The sequence below is a fragment of the Tinamus guttatus genome, unplaced genomic scaffold, assembly GCF_059628265.1.
Source record: "Tinamus guttatus ecotype Peru unplaced genomic scaffold, ASM5962826v1 Tinamus_guttatus_pri_ptg000125l, whole genome shotgun sequence".
Taxonomy (NCBI): Eukaryota; Metazoa; Chordata; class Aves; order Tinamiformes; family Tinamidae; genus Tinamus; species Tinamus guttatus.
In genome coordinates, this window is record NW_028288659.1 from 5067520 (window position 1) to 5092113 (window position 24594).

Genomic DNA, 24594 nt, shown 5'->3' on the forward strand with positions numbered 1-24594 from the left:
CTTTAAAGTAGACGTGTTAATGGCTTTACATGTCGACGCACCTAAAATACAAGTTTTGATGTATGTTTGGACAAGTCAGAAGAACCCTTGGACACTAAGTCTAAACTCCTGGCATCAGGCACTCACCTACAACTTCTGCATAATGTTAAATCATAAACTAGAAACTCAGAAGGAGATCTATGGTTATTCACTCAGATGTGCAGCAAACACCAAAGAAGTGTCTGAATTTGTCTATTCTGGAAAGATACAATCTATTCTTTCAAAGAGCTTTCAGTAGAGAATTCACCCCAGCAGAGAACAAGTTTTTCCATGGGTTAATGCTTTCCCCCCTGAAATGGTTAGCCCTATATATGGTTTGAATTCAGCTTGTCTAACCCTAACCTCTCACATACAATAAACCCTGTATAAATGCCTGCTAGAAACCAATCCATTAATCCATTTAATGCATGTCATGTTGATTTCTGAAGCTTATTAATCAAAATGGCATGTGGTATCAAGTACCTAAGAGAAGACAGAGAATATTTGATTGACAATAGGACCTTTATCAACAAAAATTAGTTCAACAAGGTCTATTGTTATAAATCCATGTTGATTAGCATTAGTTAGCATACCTGCTTTTAATTCTTTATTAATCAAATCATATATCAGTAGTTATTATTTTTCTAGGGTTGATATATTTATACTTTTGAAGCGTTTGAATAATATCAGTTTTCTCTCAGTTCTTTTGTATTTCCTCAGAATCCTAAGAACATTTGAAAATCACCATTAATATGAATCAGCTCTGGAAATTTCCTTAGCCAGCTCTTTGAAAACACTGGGTAACAAATTATTCAGATTCACTAAATTAAAATAACTGACTTTATTAACTCTGCTTTGTTGTCAGCATATGGTAAGAATAACTGATCTAGCTTTTTTTTTCCAAATCCAGAATAAAAATAATTATTAAGCTTATCTTTGATTTCCATGTTATTAATTTTTCTATCATTCCATTTGGCAAATGACAAATACTATTGTTAGTATTTCTATCATTAATATACTTTCCTATTATAGAGTATGCAGTAATAATATACTTCAAATTTCTTTTTCTTAATAGACTTACAAAACCTTTCCCATATTAGCTCTAGTTTTCCCATCTTGAGCTTGTCTTCTAGTTATTTTTTACAGTTCCTTGTTTCCATTTTTTCTGTGTTTCAGTGTGTTGACCTTTCTTCTAACCATACCCGAGAACATGCACACTCACAATATTCATTTTCCTTCATAGCTAAGTGTTTGTGGTTTTAAACAATATACTCTTCTTTTTCTTATCTGGCACCACAGCTTTTTTGCAGGCATGAGGTAAAATGTTGTCAGTAAGTTCCAGTAGGTATTTGGAACTTCCCCTTTTGCCTTCAATCTTCAGGACTTCATTTGCTTTAGTACACTTGCATAGCTCAGTGCTATAAAAAGGCAAATACCTAGAAATATTTTTTATTTGTCTGTCTCCATCTATGCAGTTACAGACCTACAGGACAGAGAGGTGATGGCGCAAAACAGAAACGATCCCGATCTGCTGTTTCCACGCCGAGCCCCAGAGAACAAACGTCACGTGGGCCGGGATGCGCCGCAGCGTCGCCCTACGCGCTGACATCCCCACCGTGCCGCCAGCCCAGCGCCGAACCACGCACCCAGTGGCCTGGCTTTAATTTAAATCCTGCATACGCAACTATAGAGCTGTCAAAGTGTGATTTAAATGAGTTAAAGGGAATGATTCCAGCCACCCCTAGCTATGCAGTGCTCTGCCACCCATGGGTAAAGCAGGCGACTTTTGTAAGTAAATCCTTCCCGAGCACACGGGCTTAGTCATCAGTGAAAGCTGCTGGCTCCCTCCCCTGCAAACGGCGGCTCATCCTCCTGCTCGGAGGTCAGCCTCTGCAGGCAGTTGATAAAGCTTCAATTAAGCGCTCTTCTCCCTGATTTACACTCCGCGTTCCCGCATCGGCCATTTTGCCGAACAAGCCCACAGAACAGCAGGGCCGCGCGCGCGGACGTGGCCAACTTTGGCTGCCTGGAATGGGAGTTCTCAAACCTGGGCACCAGGAGCAGCTTAAAGTAAATCATAACATTCCAGTGGGGCTTTAAGAAGGAGGGAAGGGAAGCTGTAGAGATCATAGCACGAACAACACTATCGGTGTCTCAGTGGGGTAATTAATAACGCATACATGAGAATCATAATGATACCTCTCTTCCGGATAAGCTCTGATGTGCATTTTCTTGCAGAGACATGGGTGTCTTGCAGAGACATAGCTGTGATGGGATGGCATAAAAATCTCCGTGACATGACCATCATGGTATGCTTCCCTAGCCAACGTCGCGGCATGGAGAATCAATTCCCCCAAAAAGCTGTCAACAGGAAGGCCCAACCCTACCTGTGCAGTGACAGTGGTAGGGCCCGCTGCAGGGAACTGTGCTGTTACCAAAGCCTTGCACTTGCCTTCGCTTGCTTAGGTACAAGTTAAAATACAAGGCGACTCGTAATGATTACAAATCCTTCTGGGAAGAAAAAGTAACAAGCATAAGATGACAGAAATGATTTGGTCGACACGGAGTGCATCAAGGAAGATCTGTGTTATTTATTTGTGACACTGTCTGCAAGTGAACATGATCATTTGCAGCTTTCACAGGAGAAAAACGTTCTACAGAAATAGAGATATTAGAGGCATATGAGACAGTTTAAGGAAAGACAACATTTTCATTTGTAATGGTGGCTATAGAAATTGATATAAAGCCTCCAACTATTTTTCCTTGGACTTTTGGGGGAAGTGGTTGAGAATAACAACCTCAAAAGGCAGACCTGAAAATTTATCAGTTGAGCTACAAAATCAAGTCACTTGTCAGGAGCATAGTGAAGAATAAAAATGAAGAGCATTTCCTTCCTCTTCAGGAAAAGAATGCATATCCCAGCCAAATAGGCAAGTGGAACTGGACAAGAGTGAACTGTTGACATGCTTTTTTTATACAAACAAATATAAAGTTAACAGGGAACGTTACATGTCACTTGCCTTGTACGTAGGTCATTTTCTCTAGGCGAGCCTTCTGCTCAACTCAGGGAAATATTTCACAGGGCCATGAACCTGTGCAAGAAGGAGTGATTCGGAAGCCCTTGGGAGGCAGAGTCCAGAAGGCCTTCCTCCTCTTTTTCACTGAGTCCTTTCAAAAGCAAAACTAATGCTTGGCAAAATCCTTGTCCCATTGAAGTCAAAGGAATATTTGCTTCCAACTTCAGTAAGGCTGACTTTTTTTCTCCTGACTTAAAAGCATTTTTGCTTGAGAAAGAAAAGAGTAAAAACTATATGTGATCTTTAGCACTTTGCCCTGGGCTATCTCCCAGGGACATAATCCTCTGAATGCCCAGCTGCCGACATGCGAGCTTATTTAAGGCTACTTTAAAATGCAAATTATACTGGCATATACATTGTATGCCTGTGTATCCACTAAGATGGAAATATGCACAGTCCAGAAGCATCAACCATCCAAGGATGCTCACCAGAGCCAGGAGACTGAGAGTTAAGAGAGAAAATCAGGATAACAGTCCACCCTGAACTATGCAACAAAGATCAGACTATCAACATGGATTTATTCTGATTTTCCATGCTTTTCTGGGTCTAAGTCAGACCCTCAATGTTCCTTTAATATGGATTTTCTACAGGCTCACCAACAGAACAACTGACAGGCAGCGATGAATTATGAGGATATAAATACATCCAAGGGCTTTAGTGGCTAGAGCTGATACAGTAAATGATTACTCTAACAGATTACTTCTCAATGCTGCATTTTGAAGAAGCAATCTGATCACTGATTATTCCAGGTAGCAAAAAAAAAAAAAAAAAAAGAAAAAAAAGAAAAAGAAAAGGCACCGTGATTACTCTGAATTAAGGATTTTGGAAGCCTGTCTGTCCTGTCTTGCCTGAAACTGCTCCCACCAACACAGGGGTGCCTCTCACGCAAGCAGCAAGGCCACCTCTGATGCAGCATTATGGGGGTCGCTGCACATGCAGGAGGCACCAAGCAGCCCAAACTGGGTCCAGCAAGTTCCCACAGCTCTTGCTGAAATAAAAAGGCCTATAATGATGGCTGGAGATCTACACTGACAAACTCAAGGCTTCTAGGACATAGGGGAGACTTTGCTGGGTTAATTGCTGCGCAGAGGCTGTCACCCGCTCGTAGTCCTGAGAATGCAGGCAATGCTGGCCCAGCAACCTCTTCCCTTTCTTCTTGGTGCAAGACCATGGTAAGCATGGGCTGGGGGACACTTGCCCTCTGACCTGAGCTCTTCTGAAGGAGTTTAATGCCCACAGACTCTTGCATCCTCTCACTTCTCCATAGAGATGCCCAGCGCGAGCCACGGTCTGCAAAGCTGTGTGCTTGATGAAAGCTATATCCTACCTCTGATGGCAGGAGGGACCTGGCTAGTTATCTTAGAATCAGAATCGCTATGGTTGGAAAAGCCCTTTAAGATCATAAAGTCTCCTCTTCCCCATCTCCAAGGGAACCAGATTGATCCCTGCTGTATTTTCACCAGAGCTGCGTGCCACCTAATTTTAAATGTAACAGCTGTTTTTTCTTCTCCGGATAACTTCTGCAGCCTTGGAGTTGGAGCCATCTGAAACCACAAGATTGGAGTTTGAACAGCCTTTGATATTATCAGCTGGGCTGAGCCATTGCTCCCTGGCTTGGCCACAATTTTCCCTTTTTATTGTTCACTGAGATATATGTGCAAATCCAAAGGACACAGTCAGTCAGACGTGGTAAAGCTATCTAGCATACTGCTCCTCTTCCTCAGTAGAACGAGTCTCACTGAAATAGGAGGGAGTATCTGGATAAGCACAGCAAAGTAAAAGAATTAGGGCCTGATCTCCACAACGTGCAACAAAACTGCCATTAAGGCAGCAGGGGCATTACCGGAATCTTGACAAATGCAAAGATACTAATGTAACCAATAGAAAGTCTTGTTTTATTATACATTTTTCCCAACAGACTATAGCACACTCTTGAGCCTCCTGAATTGACAATGATCTGCAACACTCATATCTCCTTGGAGGAATTGTTGGTTTATCCAAAAGCTCAATTACGCAAACATTTTCAGGGTCCCTTATGATGTTTGGGCTATACGGCTCATGCTGTGTATTGATTTATTTTCTCCTCCTCCCTGCCCCCCTCAGGGCTTCCTCTCCCTTTTCTTGTACATATTCTTCCTGGATTTCAGGGGGACTTGTCTCAAGGTCATACCAAGACGCTTCAGTATGAGACTGTAGTTCCGTTTTGAAAAATGCATGTAGCTCAAAATATTGTTTAAAAGCAATAGACTGTAAATAATGCCTGTTGCCTGAAGAAGCTCTGGTTTATTTAAGATATATGCAAACTTCAAAGAAATGCCTATCCTTTAACAGTTAAAACAATGAGAACAGATGAGGCTGTGATCTGTCAAGTGATCCTCTGTCACTCCCAGTACAGGTCCATAATCCTTCAGTTGTGATTATGCAGAAGAATATTACATTGATCCTGTAAAATATCTCTGATTGGATCAACGTTATTTTCTCTCGCATTGACAAGGTCTTACCAGAGAATGACTATAATTCCACTGCTAACACTGTCTTAGTGAAATCCCCCAATAAATCCTCAAAGCAGGGCTGTTAGTAATACCTTTATTAGACTAACTAAACAAGATATTTATATGAAGGGCTTTCCAAAGGACTCTGGTTCTTGCTTCGGTTTCTGGAGGAAATCTTGATCAGAAATGCTCTGCTGGAAGACTCGCTCTGAAGGAGGCTCCACATGAACATAAATAGCAGGTCAAATGACCCTTTAAAGATTCCCAAGGTTGCTCACAGCTTTGCAAAAATATCTACTGTTCCCCTGCCCATACTAAAGTAAGGATGTTTGCAGCACCCAAAAACATAATTGACAGAAAATCTCAGGACAAATGTGGTTCAAAGGCAAGGCTACAGCTGAGGTCTTCCCCTCATGTTCCATGAACATGCTGTCAGTGCAACAATTTGCTAAGAACCAAAGAGGAAACATTGTCTTTAGGTACCCACTATAATCTCATTACTTACTCAAGACCAAATCTTTGCCTTCATATCTCAAGAAAAAATCTGCATCCCTTCCAGCCCTTGCTCACTGATGATGTTCTTCCTCCTCTTTTATTCCCCTTCTGTCTTTGTTAGTCTCATCTAATTTTTTGTTCCATTTTCTTTTCTCCACAGCTCCAAGCTTTCAGTCCCAGTGGTTTCATTCCCACAGTGACCCCCCTTCATCACTGAATCTGAATTGTCACGTCTGGCTTTAACTGTGATGCTCCAGTGAGATGAACGGCAGATTTCAGTGATGACCTTGCCAATACATTTTTCTTTCAGGCTGCCTGAGTCTTCAGTGAGACACCACATCTCTGTTTTCCCTTGGCTCACTTCAATAACGTTACCTCTAAAGCTGTGAAAGCTACAAATGTACCCATGTTTTACCTTTCTAAACCTTTAATGGAAATTGTGTTAAGCATGAGTAAACAAAATACAGTAACTATCATAAAACTAGAACATGGCTGAAAGACCAGTGTAGACAGCTATGCATCAATTAGTAGATGAAAAAGCTACAAAGACAATGTATGAACAGAAGAGCATCAAACAAACATCATGGCCTTCCCAAATCCTTTGAAATGAGGTTGGCATCTGTGATAGGTATCATCTGGGTCTTTTGTTTCATGTGAAAATTATCTCCATATTCTTTATATCAATATACTGAAATGCTAGAGGAGTCACTTTGCAGGTCCCAGGCCCTTAGAAACAAAGGTAAAATAATTAGTACTAGCCTTTGAAAGGAAACAGCCTGATGGTGATAGACAACTAATGACTGCAGAGAGGACTCTTAACCTATTTATTCCATCCACATCCAATTTCTTACATGTTCCCTCTACGCTCTGGTTCAAATATGTCTACAGCAGATGTCTAAACTGTGATGTCTACCTTGAAGGTCATTGTCATAACAATGATGGATAGCAAAACTTTCTCACATGAAAGCTTCAACTCAGGAGCACTGACCTGCCTTAAGGGGTAGTTTCTGTGATAAAGGCAACAGCTGTGAAATTGCACCACACAGGCAGTACTGTGTGGACCCTGATAGCGTTGTTTATGATACTGTCCATCAACAGGGTCAAGGACATACACAACAGGCTCCATGAACTTCCCCCAGTTCACTACCAAAACTTCAAGTTGACCAGAACTCTTCTGATGTAATGCAGGGTGGTATGCTCCTGCTCTCAGGGGAGTAAGCAACTTAAACTGCAGTTTTAATATAAACCAAAACCATGTTTTTTCACTAATTCAAAGTCAAGAAAGTGAAATTGGAAACAGAATGCTGAAATGAACGGAGAAGTGTTCATATCTGACCCTTAAGAGTTAGAACCATCCACCAGAATGGATATAAATTGGCCAGTTTACACCCTCTGAGAGCTAGACAGCTGGATCTAATTAGAAAATGTGGACCCTAAAGATGAGAAACATTCTCAGGAGCCACACGAACAGTCTCAGCCCATAATGAAGGGACACGAGTGCTGAAATCAGGTGCCAAAGATGACAACCAGGTTTTCAGTGTAACAGACATAATGAACCATCTCACCACAGCAGTCAGGCCTTCTTATACACTCAAAATGCAAATCCAGAAACTTCTCAAATGAAATGAACAAAATTCAAAGGAATGAGAAACCTTATAGAAGACATATCCTTCAAATCATCTTAATGCTGTAAGTGCCAAAAACTATAATCCAATTTAAGCATAGTAAGTCTGCCCAATGCCACTCTGCAGTGCAGCTGGGACATCACAACCCCTTGGTTCAAAGCATAACTGACATTCAGGGAAGCTGAGCTTGGGCCCAAAGACTTGCCAATATCTCAGTACCATGGGCAACTCCCTGCTAAGATAAATTCTGCTTATCTAAGGTTATTTACATGCTTCCTTCTCATCTCTCTCTGTGTATTTCTGTTCCTACAGATACGCACAAGAAAATAAGACTTTGCTACTAATGGGTTTCTCCCTCCCTGTTGTTGCTTCTTCATTTGAAGTCAATGGCAATTAGCTGCTGTGTCACAGCAAATGATGAACGAGAGCAGGAAAGATGTGCCACTGGGTTTTGGTGGAGCACAGACTGTGAGAGGGAGAGCAGTAAGGACAATTCTGGCTGGAAGACAAGAGAGAAAGTTTGAGGAGGAAGAAAGAAGCCATCCCTGCCTCTCAGCATGAAGCCAAACCTTGTGTGGATGCTCATCTCTCCTCCACTCTGACATGCAAGTAGTCTCTCCCTCTTTCACTTCAAGACATTTAAAAAAGTGGCTCCACTTTTTCTCCATGAAACCTCTGAGATAAAAACATCTCTCCCAGATTTGAAAAAAATTGCCCTCCTCAAACAGATGTTTCCAAGTCCTGAGGCTGAGACACTGCAAACACCCATTCTGTGGCCAGTTCCTTCACTGGAAAACACTGACCTTATGGAGCACTTAATGCCATGCAGTGCTGTAATGCCTCCATGCCTCCATCCCTGCAGAATCCATGCCACCCGTGGGAGCTTGTGACTACCTCAAATCCCACCAGAATCAATGAGCTACATTTGAGAGCTGGAGGGTCCTCAAGGTGCCCAGGTATGAAGGATTTCTCTTTCCTCTTGGATACCAAAGATTTTTTTTCACAAAAAAAAAAAAAAAAAGGACATACAGTCCACAAATATGAACCATGAAGAAGAACCATGTTTCTCCCTCCTTTTTTCCAAATGCTTCTCAGTACACACTGGCTAAGTACAGTAACCCTCTGTCATGAATGCAAGGCTTCTAAAAAGGAGCTGTCCCCCGTTCACACAGCTCAGCTCACTGGCAGAGGACATCTCATCCAGCTGCTCCCACAGCTGGATGCAACACACCTGCAGAGGCAACACCAACAAGCGCTGGTCTCCCTCCTTCAGGCTTTGCCACCACCCTCTCCGGTTCTCCAGGTACAGAACTGGGGATGCTCTTCTTAAGATCATTTTCATTCCTCAGCAAAGACAAAAACCAAAAGTTCCATATCTGATCAGCTTTAGATACGATCCTCATTCTTCAGCTGCTCAGCTGCAAAGCTAGGAAATAGTTTCTTTCGGTAACACAGAGGCCAGCTTTGGTACTCAGTATTTCAAGCAAGGACTCCCCTCTCCCGCACCATTACTCCAGACACACACAGCATCCCAGCTTGTCTTCTCCCAGTACTAACAGATGGAGCCAGACTTCCACCTTTTCTGAACTGCATCCTGATAGGCTTTTCCAGATGATGGTCTCCTAGCTTTATTGCTGTGGAGCCTTTGTGTCCCCTGTAAGACCTTTCCCCAAGACTGTTGTGAGAATTTTGGTCGGTTGCCGTGCTCCACAAGTGGACAAAACCAGAAGTCATCTTTTTTAGATCTCATAAACACATGTATCCTGCAACAAAATCCTCTCTACTATAATGAAACCAACGCAGCATCACCAGCCAAATGGCTGAACATTTTGTGAACTGAAATACACATCTCATGGTAATTTAAATATGTGCAAATAAGAGCATAATTCTGTTGCTGCCAGCAATCCTGCATGTTTAAATATAGTAAGAAAATACCATAGCTTCTATTTTATTTTATATAAACTATTTAATAAAGAAGTGAAAGACTGTTCATTTTCGTGGCTTATGAATTCAGATGGTGGAGAATTTAACGGGACTACTGTTCAGCTAAGGCACTAAGAAATGAAAAGAGCAGGAAGCCAGGAAACAAAGACTCTGTTAACTGCATTATGTGTACAGATAGGATAGATATGCATCAAGTGCATACAGTCCTGATCCCCAGCCCTTCATGGACATGTGGGGTGTCCCTGCAGAGAAACGAGGTGCCGTTCAGATCTACATGAACGAGGCAAAGCAGATGGGATGGAGGAGCTGGATTTGTATCAGGTTCCCTCTCTCCTACCGGACCATATTCTAGTGGTGAACACTCCTTCCATCAGATCCTGACTGGGACAGAGCTTAATATGTTCTTATTTGGGGATAAGGAGGAATTAATAGTAAAAATAGCTGCAACAGTACCCTCGTGGGGACACAGCACTTACAGAACTCTCTATATTCATTTTGTTGCAGGAAAATGTTCTTGCCTTTTTTTTTTTGGCAACTATATCATATAATCTCTTCTCCTAAATAAGCCCATCTTCATCTTAGAGGTACTGTGCCTTGATTTCTCCTTCCAGAATCTCATTTCAGCCCAGCTTCCAGACTACATTTATCCATGGTCCTCACAGAGTATTCTTCATGCTTGTGGTGTTTTTAGTTTAAACACACCTTCTCCATCTCCTGTGCTTGCCCTGATTTTTTTCTGGATAATAGTCATATTTATAAAATAGATTTTTATTCTCATTCTCACGCTAGTAACCTCACTCTCTTTCTGCTTTGGCTTGAATTCATCTTTCTCAGCGTAGCAGAGATTATAAATGGAGGCAGTTTCATTAACACCTTGTGCCACAATTTTGGGATTTCCGTCTCCCTACTTGAAATATCTGGCCAGTTCTGTTCTTCAGTCACACTTGGCCCTTTCATGGCCAGATCACCATGGCGGCTCTTTCACTCAGTATCTACATTTCAGGACAGGGGCACCCTATTGGACACGCAGTGAGGTGTATTCTGTGATCAGATCTCAGCTGCACATTGGGGTGACACACAGGAATACACTATTCCCACCTTGAAGAGAAATGTGCTGCCATACCTGGGCAGGAAGGAAGCTATTTGAACTCAAAACTTCCCATGGTCTGGGTGCCCAGGGAGCAGAACCGCAGGATGCAACACAAAGGGTATCTGTTCAACAATACAGGCATATCCAACAGCACTAAAGTTCCACATTGCAAATAAATTTCACATAGTTTGTTAGTCCCTAACTGCAAGCTCTGCTATATTGCATTACATTTTACCCCTTTTCTATTCTTCAGTCCTCAGTTCTTCTGATGTCACATTCCAGTCCTCCTTTCTTTTGGTGATGCTGTACTTTGTGGCAGCAGGAAATGTCATTAGTTCAATCCTTCTGTTCACACACAGCCAAAATAAGAGCTATCACCTCTTCTTACAGACCATGCCCCAGTATCAGCCCCATTAAAACGTCTGGTCCCGTACTTTGTGAACTCTGTTGTTGACCCTCCTTCATCTTGATACCTTCTCTTTCAACATTTGTTGCCTTCCTTTGGCCAGTTGCTCAAATACACAGTAAATTGCATACTAATTGCCTTAACATTCTAATTTCCTCAGGGGTAGAGCTTAAAATCCTTAACCAAAATCCCAATAATTTAGGTCCACTGCACTTCCCTTGCATAGGAAACCAATTACCTTCCTAGCAAAATATATCTAGGTAATTTGGCACACTCCCTGTAGAAAAACACATATTGCATGTATATCTCATTTTTCCCCGTGCATTTAATTATTCTTTCCTTTAAAACTTTTTAAAACTCTGTTCAGCATTATTATGATCAAACTAAAAGGTTCTCTGCAGCAAGACAACTTTTTCCCCTTTAAATATAGATTTGCTACTTTTCATTCCTAATGCAGCACCCTAATTAGATAGATTTATTGAAAATCTTTTTTACTGGACTTGCAATGTCACATACCACATCTCTGAGTACTCTGAGATGGAAATTATCCAGCTCTCCAATTTAAGGCCATTAAGCTATTTGAATTTTTTTCTGTTTCTCCTGTTCTTGTTAGCTGGTTACTTTTGCGTCTCTGATCAGTAAAACATATCTCCCTTTCACTTCTTTAAATGTTATGGAATAACATAGAAGAAAAACTGGGAAATACTGGGGGCTCATGCATAGAAAAAGGACGAAATTTAAAACAAAATACCAGCTCACATAGTCAGGGACTAACAATGTGAAATTTCTTTCCAGTGCGAACTTTCGGCCCGGTGGATGTGTTTCCATTGTTGAGCAAATGTCCTCTGTGTCCCATTCTGGCAAAGTGGGAAAAGCAAAACTTTCAAAGTCAAAGTTTATGTCATTGCTAAAAAAATAACTACTATAAGTACTGACTGTAATTATGGGAGGGAGGAAACTAAAGTAGTTAGGCTACTAATTCAGATTTTGGGAGATCAGATTTTTCAGATCCCTACCTTCAAGTTGGGGATCTGCTAATGGTCGCTTGAATACTTATCTCTTGATTCATCTGTGACTCATGATGACTCATGGCCAATCACTGGCTCTTCACATCTCATTTCCCCCCTGTACAGCAGGGAAAATTTCACTCTCTGGAAGTCCTCTGTGATTAAATATCTAGAAGTATCTAGAATATCTACCACAATGAGAACCACCACACAGAATAATACAGGAAAGCTGACTTTTCTATCCATACCTAGTGCAGGATGGCTGAGGATGGCTGCCAGGGAAAGCAGCTGGGAATACTGGGGAGACACTCCGGGCTCCGATTCAGCTGTCACTTTTATGCATCACCCAGATGATTCATAAACCTGCTGTTCCTGCAGCCCCCCAGAGCACATTCAGCTACCGCAGCATGTTCCTGTTGGGGTTACACCTTCCCTGGCATCAAACAGAGATGGGTACAAAAGATAGCAGGACACTTGCTGAGGCCAAATCACACTGCGAGCCCAGAACGGCAGCACTTTGCATGTGCCAGTAACCCCAGAGTAAGGGGTTACTCCTGGCCCAGGACGCTCTGATTTGCCTGACATTTATTTGAGCGACCACATTGCTTTAATAGCCTGAATTTGTGGTTAATTTTTGTTTATTTGCACCAGTGGTTCCATGGGTTCAATGTGAGATCGTAGTGCAATCGTTCAAAGCACTTTTGCTGGAAGGAAGCACGCTGGCACCTCCATGAAGTTGTCCAGTGTGGATTCAGTGTGTGAAGGCAGGGAAAGATGACAGTCCATGGTAGTCACCTAGCTCAGCCTTCAGCTCATGTTTTTGTGCCCTTCTGTTAAATCCTCTCTAAGGGGCCAGCACGGGGACTCTCAGCACACGCAGCAGCCACCACGGTCCCCTGGAGTCCCTCAGCCACCCCAGGGCTTCCTGCTGCTTGCAGTCCGCAGGGCCAGCACCAGCCACCCCTGGCCACCTCTCCCTCCGTGCAGCACCTCCACGTGGAGCCTTGCTGCCCCTCGCTAGCTTTCCGCGCCAAGTCGCTGATTCGGTTCTGCTCTTTCCCTAGTTGTGCTACCCCAGCTCAGTGCAGATAATTTGCAGGCTCACGCAGTCACCTCTCTGTCACGTTTGGCTCGGTCCTCAGGCCCTCCCACCTCCTCAGCCCCCACTTCAGCTGTTACACTGGATTCCAGCCCATTCTTCCATGAGAAATTTGACTAACTACAACCTCCTCTTCCAATAGCTTTGCCTTCTGTTTCCTCTTCCCCTCCTACAACTCCTTTCCTGTTCTTCTCTGCCACAGACAAAAAACTCTCCTAGGCAGTGCTCTCCCTTCACTTCTTTCATTTGCCGCTGAGCCAATCTTACCCCATCTCCAGCCCTGATGTCCTCTCCTCTCCTCAACCTCTCGCTCCCAACTGTGTCGTTGCTCTCATAACACAAACATCCTTGCACTTCTCATCTTAAAATATTCACATCTTAAACCATCCTTCTATCTTAAAGCACTAATTTTCCTCTTTAAATAGCATTCCTTTTTCTCAATGCCGTTTCATCACAAATCTCTCTGTACGCACCAGGTACAAACGTAGTCTGGAGCCCCCCACCAGTTATTATATAAGCTTCCCAAGCTAGCGCAGCTCCTTCCACTGAAATTGCTCCTGACAAAGTCTCTATCTACATACTAAATGAATCTCAATATACCCTGAATATTCTCATCTCACCTGCTGTGGCAAGCCAGCTACCTTCAGTAGCTTTTCTCAGTTGCCACGACATTACTGCCATCTCTCTACCTTTGAATCTGCTGCTTCTGCATGTCCTCCAAAGGATACTTTTCTTCTCCCCACTTTGCCATCCTTTGGTGAGGATCATGAGGCTTTTCTCATTCTATACTTTACTACTCAGTAAACAGCAAACAGCGATTCAACTACTACCTCCGTGAAGCAGCTCGCAGGTTCATTTCTCTAAAAGAAATTTGTCTCCTGATATCTGTACCTATACTTGAGCTGTCTTTCTGGTATTATTTCTTAGACATACAGATATCAAATTGAGTTTATCTTTGCTAAAATAGAGTTTCCAGTATTCTGGTCCCTCATTCTTTACAGTAAGTCTCCCTCAGTAATTCCTCTCTTGATCATCACAGGCAACTACCTTTATTTTTCTGGTCAAAACCTTGTTTCTCACTATGCCCTTAGCTCCTTAGCTCCAGATGCTGTCTAAAGTTAGCAGACTTTTCTCCACCCAGACTCTCATCATCTCATGTCTTTCTTATTACAATATTCTCTTCTCTGACCTTGACAAATATGATCTTGCCCTCCTTGCATCCCGAATGGATGATGATAGACAGATCATTTTCCTAACCTGTCACTTTAACCATGCCATTTCTCCTTGCAGCCTTAGACTGCCGCCCCAGTCTCTATCTCATTAGCATAATCTACTTGTCTTCATTAAAGAAATGTCAACTTCTTCCTCCACTCAACCACAGAAGCCAATCCTCATCCACCTACTTATTCAGTTTTTAAGCAGACAGACACAGGCAATGATTTTGCCTATGTCATCCCTCAGTCTTTGGAAGACCATCCTGTAAACATCGGCACCTCTTATTCATTATGCTTTTCCCCAAATCTTCTAGGAATCTCCCGTTTGATGGTGCTTATGAAGCGTGGTCAGACTGCTGGTATCCTAAAACTACTGTCAGTCATGCTGAAAATAATCTTCGTGTCATCTCCTTGTATTCTCTCATTAGGCTGCATTACACTCCAATATTTAGTTCAACAATATGTCAAAAGGACAGGGACATTTTTGTTCTGCATTTGTACTTGTTCTAGCAAGGTGATCCATGGATTAGTGACCCATGGTTAAGGCTCGTAAATCCTATGATACAACAATAACTGGTGTTAATAATAATAAACAAAATCCCTACTATACTGATACTGAGCTAAGGTACAAGAGACTAAGTCACTTATTTAAGGTCATACAGAAGGACTAGGGCAGAACTTGGACTGAATTCTGGCTTTGCAAGTCCTGCCCTAACTTTTTTTTTTTTTCTATTTTGGTAGCTGTCTACAAAGGATTATGATTTCAGCAGGCCCAGCTGGGCAGATCTGAATATTTATTTGCAGAGGAATTAGGCTTTATGAGAAATAAAATGGGCAAATTTCCATTTTATGGTTTGATTTCTCTTGTACAAAGAAAATATACTGGTTAATTTTATTTTCTTTGAAGTGGATTCTATTCTGAATGGCCTGTTCAGGGTATTTGGATATTGGAATACACATTATTTATTTATTTATGCCTTAAGAACTGAAAAATACCATCTATTTTCTTTCTTTTCCTCTTAGAGAGACAAATATGTACTCAAAAGTTCCAACTACACTGAATTAGCAATGAGCCATTAGATAATTTACATTAGAAATGATTATCATTATTTTTTCAGAATCTACAAAACACGGAGTTTTACTCTACATTTTCTGGCAATGCAACAGTTAATGAATCCTTCCATTCTGGAACTGTTCACCACTTACTCTGAGTGCACAGAGATTTTTTTTTCAATGAGAAAAAGCAATATTAATTTGGATTTTCATTGCTGGAGATGACAAAACTGTTCAGATCATAATTATTTAAATAAATAATCTTCCTTTACATATCTTTATTTTTACAGAAAATGGAACACAACTGAGCTCAAATTAATTCTTCCATATATTTAACAAAGATTTTAAAGAAAGGAAGCAGAAAAGAAAACAATATTTCGATTTCTAAAAGGATTTGGATGCTCAACTAAATGACCAGGAATTAAGCATGCAGTCTTGCAGGCAGCTCTGCAAATACCAGTTACTGTTGAGAAGGGCACGATCCCATCATTTTTACTCAAGCAAAATTTCCATTTGTCTTCATGGCAATTTTGCTTGAAAGCCAACAGCTTGATTGAAATTTGCCCTTTAAAACAGCATGATTAAAAACAGTTGCAGCTCTGTTAAATTACATACATCTTCTTAGTATTTTTAGAATATATATATTATAGAACTAATTATCTCAGATGTGTCAGAGGAACGTGTCAGGTTCTTAAAGATACTTTTTAATGAATTGCCATTAAAGTTTGATGCAATTAAAATATTACAATTGCTTATTTAAAAAAGGATGGGCCAAATCCCCCTTGAACTCACATCCATGAGACACCAGTGATTTCCTCAATTAAGTGATTTGGGAACCAGAAAATCTCTGAAGAAAAGAATGTCTTCGCTGTATCTCGGAAACATGCAGTTATTTGACTTCTGATCTACACTGATGGAGTGAGGACAATAATGTCACTGAGGGTGGGCAGGGCTAAACACCTTGTTAGCAGAAGGCTTGATTTAAAGTCTATCTACTGTTTACATTGCACTTAATCCTTCCAGTAGAACTTAGCTGTGACAGAGTGGAGCACAGGCCTTGTGCTGGTCCTTCTCTACGGGGACTATTTTAACCTCAGAGGAAAAACTAAAGGCCTGAACCTGCTGCATCACCATGTTCAATAAAACATTTACCATTGACTTCACTATGATCAGAATCAAGCCTTCAGTAAAGCCCTTTTTATGAGTGCATTGCATAATGGTGGGGATCTCAAACACACAAACAAGCACTTGGATTCTCTAAAATTATGGAAAATGCATGAAAAAATGGCTGTCTTTATTTACATGGCAAAACCATTGCATTTAAAAAGCCAGTTCTACATAATTGTAAGGTGTTCCAAGCATTTTTAGGGAAATAAATCTTTTTGCTCCTACAACTAGCTGCAAGTAGCCTCTCTCCAGACTTTTCCAATTGCGTATAAATAATCCCCAGTGACGGCTGGAGTAGTTTTGTTAAGCCTTTTTTGCTCAATTGCGCCATGCATCTGACAAATCTAAACAGAGAGTGCTTTCATCCCAGAAATCTTGCATATTACTTGGCGCAGAGGTAGGATGTATGGGAATTAGATTTCCTTTTCTTTTCATTTGTGGCATGGGCTAAATATACTCACAGTATGATGTTTAGAAAATAGGATTTTCTATTACTTCCATGGATCTTGGGAGAAGAAAGGAGGTAAGAGGGCGACTGAAATAGTAAGGTCCTTGCAATTTTTTTTTTAAATAACTGGATTCCAGTGGCAGGCAGTAGAACCCAGCCCAGACAGGTTTCATTGGCAGTCTTCCAAAATCGAGATGAAAGGTCCTCTGAGTAGCAATTGTCTAAATGGAATGGTCTCTGGTTATTGTGCAACTTCTACATATTAAATTCTTCATAGTATCTTTATAATTAAATGATGCAATCCCTTCCTTTTTCATTTTTTTTTTCTCCTTTCCTGCTTCTCTTCCTGCTAGTGCTGGAGATCGTCTGAGCAACATGGATGCTGACTCGGTGGGTTGCACTTCTCTTCTTGGGGCACTGTGAGTCCCATACAAGGAGTGGGGAGCTGATGATTGCAGAAACAGAAAATAAACTCTTCCTTTTCACCACTGCAAACTGGTACTGGTCTGTATTTTGAGTCCCTACGTGCTTAGTGGTGGTACCTCTTTCTTTTGGTAGGGTGAGGGAAGACCTGCTTTTGCTAGAAATGTCGCACAAAGCAACAAACAGTAGTTCTAGCAGCGTGTAGGGATGGGTATATTCAAAGGGCACTAAGCAGCAGAGCTATTTACTTCATCAAGGAGACCATACAGCCACCTCTGATCAGGAAGGAGCGTGGTCCTGTGCTGATCAGGAGCACAGCGAGTGTTTCCTGACAGTTCAGGGCTTTGGGGATCGAGAGTCAATTTCTGGTGAACATCTCCGGTCCAGCAATGTTAACAGACTTGATCAAACACCAAGGTAGGACCAGCAAACCACCTTTTAAGCTCCTTCTCCTTGGTCCTTTTTCACTTCCACCCAGTTAGCCCATTCACAGGAATACGAATTATCCAGGTGAGGAAAAGCTAGCAAGACTGGGTCCTGGGTTGCATGATTGACTCCAGTAATTGTCCGTAATTCCTCTTTCTGATTTTCTTTCATTTATCATAACAAAGCAAACAAATTAACTGCCTGATTTTAATGCAGTTGTAGAATATTCTTCAGGCCTCTGGTGTTGTATGTCTGCCTGCTTCTTCCTGAATATGCCTAATTGTGAAGCCTGTGTTAATTCATTTTCTATTTATCTAATGGTATAATTTTCAAATTTTCACCTTGATTCTATTGGAATTTAAGAAAACGTATACAAGAATTTTAAAGAAGAGAAGCAGTTTTATATGCATTAGTATTTGTAATATCTATCAATAAGAAAGCTGAAGTAAGAGATGTCCAACTTTTCTAGCAAAATCAAACATAGGTTTTGATGTACTGGCCAGAAAGTAAAATAAGAAATACAGACACAAAATTAAGGAAATGACCCAGAATCTTTGGAAATATAACTGTCTTTTAAAATCACTGTTATCATAATATTGCAAAGTATCATAAGGCCTGATCCTGCAACAGTGCATGGCCTGCGGCTTGCATTAATTTCAGCACAGTTCATAATCACAATAACTGCAGGATATTTGCAAAGGCAGTTGGGCTCTTAATGACTATGTTTTGTTATTTTTTCATAGACAAATCTACCGTTCCCAGGATTGAAAGTTTTTGCCTAGGGAAAAATGTAGATCTGTCCAAAAATAAAGGGATCACTTAGATCCTATCTAGCTTAAGAAAAAAAAAAAGAAAAAAAGAAAAAAGCTTAGCAGTATTACATTCAGTTACATATAGTATTATATGCAATATCTAGGGCCAGAACCTGTATCACTTTATCCAGTTCCGGAAGAGGTGTCTCAAATTAAATTAACAGCTGGCAGGAGTTCGAGGATAAAGGCCCATGTTCCAAAGACATCCTCAAGATAGGTCTTTTTAATGATACTTGCCCTGGAGCTCTTATTTTAAGCAGGAAGAAATTTCATCTGGGCAGGAATATTTACCCCCTTGGGGTATCTAATTACCGCAGGTACGGTACATTCATAGTTCTTCTCATTTGCCCAGGACGTGCTTTGTCCAGATGCCTTCCCTTGCCATTACTATCCCCCCGCCATGTCTCCAGTTGGATAAAACCCAGAAGAGGGATGTGGTCCTGTTAAAATGGACTTAAAGGCTTCAGTTTGAACTCACAGCTGTTTTCTACAGCTGACAGCAAAGGCAAATCTACTTTCCCTGGTCAACTGTGCATCATAAAGAAGCAGGTTAATATCTGCTCCTCAGGTGGAAACTGGTTGATTACCCACGTAAAGCTAGCTCTTATGCACACATATCAAATTCCTAATTCAACAGCTCCAGCACACAAGGAATTTTAATTGATGATTATTTTACAATACTTTTTTGCAAAAACTCATTCATTCTTTTTGGAAAAAAATTCAGTCTTTTTTATCTAACTGTTTCTATAAAATGGATGGGTAATCCTACGGTACTGCTATCTCCAATTTCACTTCTGAACAAATCAAAGCTCTATATTACTATATTGCCATTATATTTGCTTTTCTATGCTTTAATCTGGAGGTGCAAAAAAACACAGCTCAACGGGATTAATATTAATGTGCGACTCTTCATCATGGCTGAGAGTTACAGTATAGCTAGATTCTCACTCCAAAACAAACAACCAAATGAACTGTAATGTGGCATTTACCATTAAGAATCTTTCTCCTTTAACATTTCCTGCAAGGTGTAGTTTAAAAGTTTGTCCAATGTGCACCAAAAACCTCTAAAGAAGCAAACAGTCAGGTAAGAATTTAACATGTGTTTTTGTAAACCAGTGGCAAGCAGTTGTGCACATTGGTATTTGCACGTACCTCCTGTACGTGCACAAGTTGCACCTCTGCCTCTGGGGCAGCAACACTGAGAAGTGGCTGTGTGGCCATCTGCACACACATATGTCCAGAAATATGTCTGCAGGAAGGCACCCCGTACCTGAGCTCAGCAACGCGACCCTCGCTACCTGCTCCATGTCCCCTCGTGTGTATCCAGACTCGGCCCACCATACGTGCACACATGCGCACACTGGCACGCACACGCTCAGATTAAAACAGGGTCTTTTGCAGACCATCTCCTGCACTTAGCTGCCTGGGTTTGAGGTCCCACGTTTTCACTGTCGCTAACGCTCCAAGCATCGTGCTCACACGTCTCCCAGAGCCAGGCGATTTCACCCGCTCCCAGTAGGAGAAGCGGACGCTCCTGAAGCCGGGAGCAGGCGGGCAGCCGGAGCCCCTCACGCCCGCTGCAGGAAGAAAAGCCTCTCTGATAATTACAACTCCGTGTCCCAGAGGTGAGCTCTGCTCAGATGTTTGTCCGCTGCCAAGGTTGAGCTTCTTTGTTTATGCCCAAAGCACACAAGGCGCACGTGGCTGCGCGGCCTGGCCTCCCCTGCGCGGTCCAGCCTCACCTGGGCACTCCAGAGCGCTCCCAGGGCGCTGAGGCCACTGCACGAGAGCCCTCCCGGGGCTCCGGGACCCCAGCGAGGCGCCCGCACGCTGGCAGCCTCTGGGCACGTTCGCTTGTCCGCTACACGTGCCACCGAAGCCACTGGTTCATTTCACATAGGTCGCGAAACAGCAGCTGGACACTAATAGTTACTCGGAACACAGGCCAGATCCAAACTAGTGATCCAAGGGAAAGGGGCTCCCACGGCACCACTTTCATGTTATTGCAGCTTAGGTCTATCCAGCACCTCTAACCTCTGCTGCTCACTTCTAAAACATTCAGACTCAACTATACATCGGCAATCCCATGTGAAAGCATCTCCCTTGAGAATAATTAGACTTTAGCAGTGATTCTGCATGCAATTTCTGAAGCAGGAACTAACGCAGGTTATCAGGGGACTTTGGGGCAGAGAATACATTTAGAAAACAAGTATTTTTAAAGATAACCCAGTGTTAGAAGCAGTGATTTCACTGTGGCAGAAAAAAAAATGCTAGGGAATCATCTAAATGCAATAGAAGAACCATGGGAGGAAAATGTTATTTTGTTGTATGGAGTAACCATGATGTGGGCAGCAAAGATGCTGTCATCTTTTACTGAAACCCTTGTCATCTTGCGATATATTTTTTTACGTGAGGTTTTGTGCATATTCTTCCTGTACTTTAGGTTAAAAAAATATTTGAGGCAAACTGACCATCTTCTTTAATTGTCATCTTGAGGAAGAAAAGAAGGACCAAAAGGCAAGAGAAAGAATAGCACAATGATGCTTCAGGCAGAGATGCATCTCCACCCTGAGAGAAAATGATTCCTTTTTAACACTCCTGATAAATTCATGTAATGTTTTGTAGACATCAAAAATATTCTAAAATGTGTCTCTGCATACACAGCAAGCTGGGTTCCCTCCTGCTTTTTAGCATTTCCCTTTGTTTACTCTCCATTTGAGGAAAGAAGCAGCCTGCATGTGAACACTGCAAATGGTGTAATTCAGGACTGCTGGGGCATTTGCTAAGGGAACGATGAAATACAGACATAGGTAACCTCCAGTGAGACAATATATTGGCTGAATCAGCAGGGTCAAGCTAAAAAAAAATCTAATTTTTCTTTTTCATTAGAACAAATTTGATCGTTTGCTTTATTAAGACTCTTCACATCAGTGCGGAAAACATCCTGAAACCATGGTGATGGACAGACTATAATAAGCTTGGAGAAACAGAGACATGAAAGAGACATTCTGGGGTGCTTCTCCTCTCACCCAAACCCCAAGCCCCAAGTGGCAGCAGCAGAGATCCCATGGGAGACTGCGTTGGCACCAGTTTGGGAAGCAGCACACAGCCCAGCCCGGTCCCCCAACGCAAGGAGAGGGACTTGGCTACAACACCAGCCCCCGTCTGCGGGCGCGCACGGCTCTGCTCAGCCCCGGCGCCTCCGCCGGGCCTGGCGTGTCCCTTCGGTAAAAGCAGCCCTTACCTTTGGCAATCAGCTCCTCCAGCTCTTGGTCGAATCCGTGTCGGTGGCACTTTCTCCAGAGCCCCATGTTGGTGGAATTGTACTGTCTGTTGCACTCATCGACCGGACTCATGGCAAAGATCTGCCTCCTGTTTCTTGCCAAGAGGAGTTTCCCTTCCCAGCGGTCCAACCTAGACCTGCTGGCCCTGAGAGGCAGGTTGTTGTTGGAGTTATAAATGAAGCCAGGATCGTTTCTCTTACCGGTGATGCTCTTGCACCTCTCCCTGTGCTTCCTGGCATCAGTTTCATACCAGTGGTCAGAGCAGATTGCTACGGCCAGCATGCCCAGGGCACACAAAGCTAAAGAGAGGCCAGCATAGAGCAGTAACCTTCCGGCAGCCATACCTCAGCTTCACAGAAACACCATGGACATCCTCACCACGGACAAAGCCCTTCGACGTGAGACCACGCGAAAACCTCCGGGGCAGCTGCTTGGTGTCACTTGATGGAGTTTGCCTCAAACATCCACAACTCCCGCGGCCTCAAACATCCACGACTCCTGCGGCTCACATCCACGCTGCCGAGGGACACGCGAGCGCTACAAAGTTCTGTCCTGGAGGCAGTCCTGGCGTCTCATCTGCCTCCTTCTTTGGGGCCGAGACCTGGCGAGGAGAAACGCGGCCCTGCGTGGGGTCGGGACGGGCTCGGGGAAGCTCCTCCTCAGGGGTGTCCTGCTCCACTGCCCACGCGGCTCCGCGCACTGAAGTGAGACCCCCCGCCAGAGACGCGAAGGCTACGGCTGTTTGATCAGTCCATTAATCTCTTCCCATCTGGCCAGCTCGGGAACAACAGACGCGATAGCTTTTGGAGAGCAGGTTCACAGCAGCATCACAGGACAGAAAAGTTGGACGTTGAGAAATCTTCAAGCCAACTATCCCGGTGGCAAGAGTCTGGGATTGCCTGTTCTTTGTCAGCCGCTCACCGCGAGCATCATCTGGACAGTCGTTTGCTTGGGCTTACAGCAGGGTCGAAGGGGAGGGAGCACGAGGGGGAGCAATCTGTTGTTGTTGCCGCTGCCGTTTGAGATCGTGGCTAACACACAACCTCCCCGGCTGCAATGGGAAATTCAGGCGGGCGCGGGTCCCCCCTCAGCAGACTTTGCTCACAGTCACTGACATCTTGCTGTCCAAAACACCTCGGCTTCTCCCTGCCAGCCTTGCCATTCACTCGGTTCGCGACGTTGTCTGCGCTGTCATCAAGGCAACGTAACGTAGCGCTCCCCTCCCTCGAGCAGCCCGGGCTCGCGAGCCCCGAATCGCTCACGGGGCAGCGGTTGGGCTCTCCCACCTCCAGCAGCGCAGCAGCCTCCCTGGTCCCAGCGGGCACTGGAAGGAGCCGGAGCTGACGCCGGAGCCGCCGCGGACCGCGCGCCTCCCGCTAGGCAGCACTGGAAGCAGTCCTGAGCCCCGGCATGGCTTTTCCGCCCCCTTCCGCCGCTATCTGAAGGGCTTCCTTCTTCACGGACGCTTCAGTGTGTTGTGCACAGCTTTCCTAACACGCAGGCACGTTAGCCATCTGCAAGATGAAGGCAGGCAGGCAGAGCTATGGCTGATTGAAAGGATGCTAAGGAATGGGGAGGGGAGGTCGGAGGAAATCGAACCAAAACAAACTAACAGCACACACACACAAAAAAAGAGCTACACACCTTACAGGGGGAGAGGAAAGCAGCCCCTAACGGTTGTCAACAGCTTTCGGTCATTCTCTGCCATATGGCCTGATCTCCACATCGCAGCTGAGATTTTTAGCTCAGCAGCTTCATGTGAATCCTATCCCCAGCATCAGCAGATTTATATTCAGACATTTTTTTCTCTCCTTAAATTTCCACTCCCTTTCTCTCTAATTGGAATAACTCACCCATCTTGTGGCGATCAAGAGCAACAGAAGGCGAGCTGGGGTCCGCAAGCTTTAAAAATCTCATTTCACCATTTTTTAACCCATATAAGAGCGTATCCAATCTTCTGTACACCTGGGAATCTTTCCTTGTTCAAACACTGAGCCCTGCAGCCTTGGCTAAAGCCTACAGACAGAGAATACAGAGCACTGAGCCAAAAGCCAGTGATGTCACCCATGCAACGTGAGACTCATTTCTTATTTCTCTAGCCTCCTTAAAGATAAACTGCACCACTTCACAGACAGGAAATGTCGAAGTCTTACTTTCTTAAAAGGGGAAAATGGTAAAACCTGGATCTAACTGGATCCTGATGATTTTTTTTCTTGTCACAGTCTCTCACATTCTGTCACCTAAATCCAGAACAACTATAGCTGCTTCTTACTGCATCAAAAAAATCCCACCCAGCCACATAACACAATGCATGAGCTTGGAAAAAGAAAAAAAAAAAAAGAAAGAAAGAAAGAAAGAAAAGAAAGAAAAGAAAAAACATGGATGCTGAAGGATCCAGAAAATAAAAGACTCCTGGTCTCCGAATGCAGTTGTTTAACAGGGAAATCAGCATAATCATTTTCCTTGCATCAGAAAACTCAGGATCTCAGCACATGCTGGTACCACAGTACCAGG

At 43.1% G+C, this 24594-nt stretch overlaps 1 protein-coding gene across 1 annotated transcript in view; it reads right to left on the minus strand.

The window, feature by feature from the left end:
- Nucleotides 1-22551, minus strand: part of TMEM178B (transmembrane protein 178B) — a 209835-nt gene extending 187284 nt beyond the window's left edge. The window contains exon 1 of the mRNA XM_088521648.1: nt 22041-22551. Within this exon, the coding sequence (XP_088377774.1) occupies nt 22041-22422 (382 nt within the window). The 5' untranslated portion in view covers nt 22423-22551. The remainder of the gene's footprint in view (nt 1-22040) is intronic.
- Nucleotides 22552-24594: the final 2043 nt, after the last annotated feature.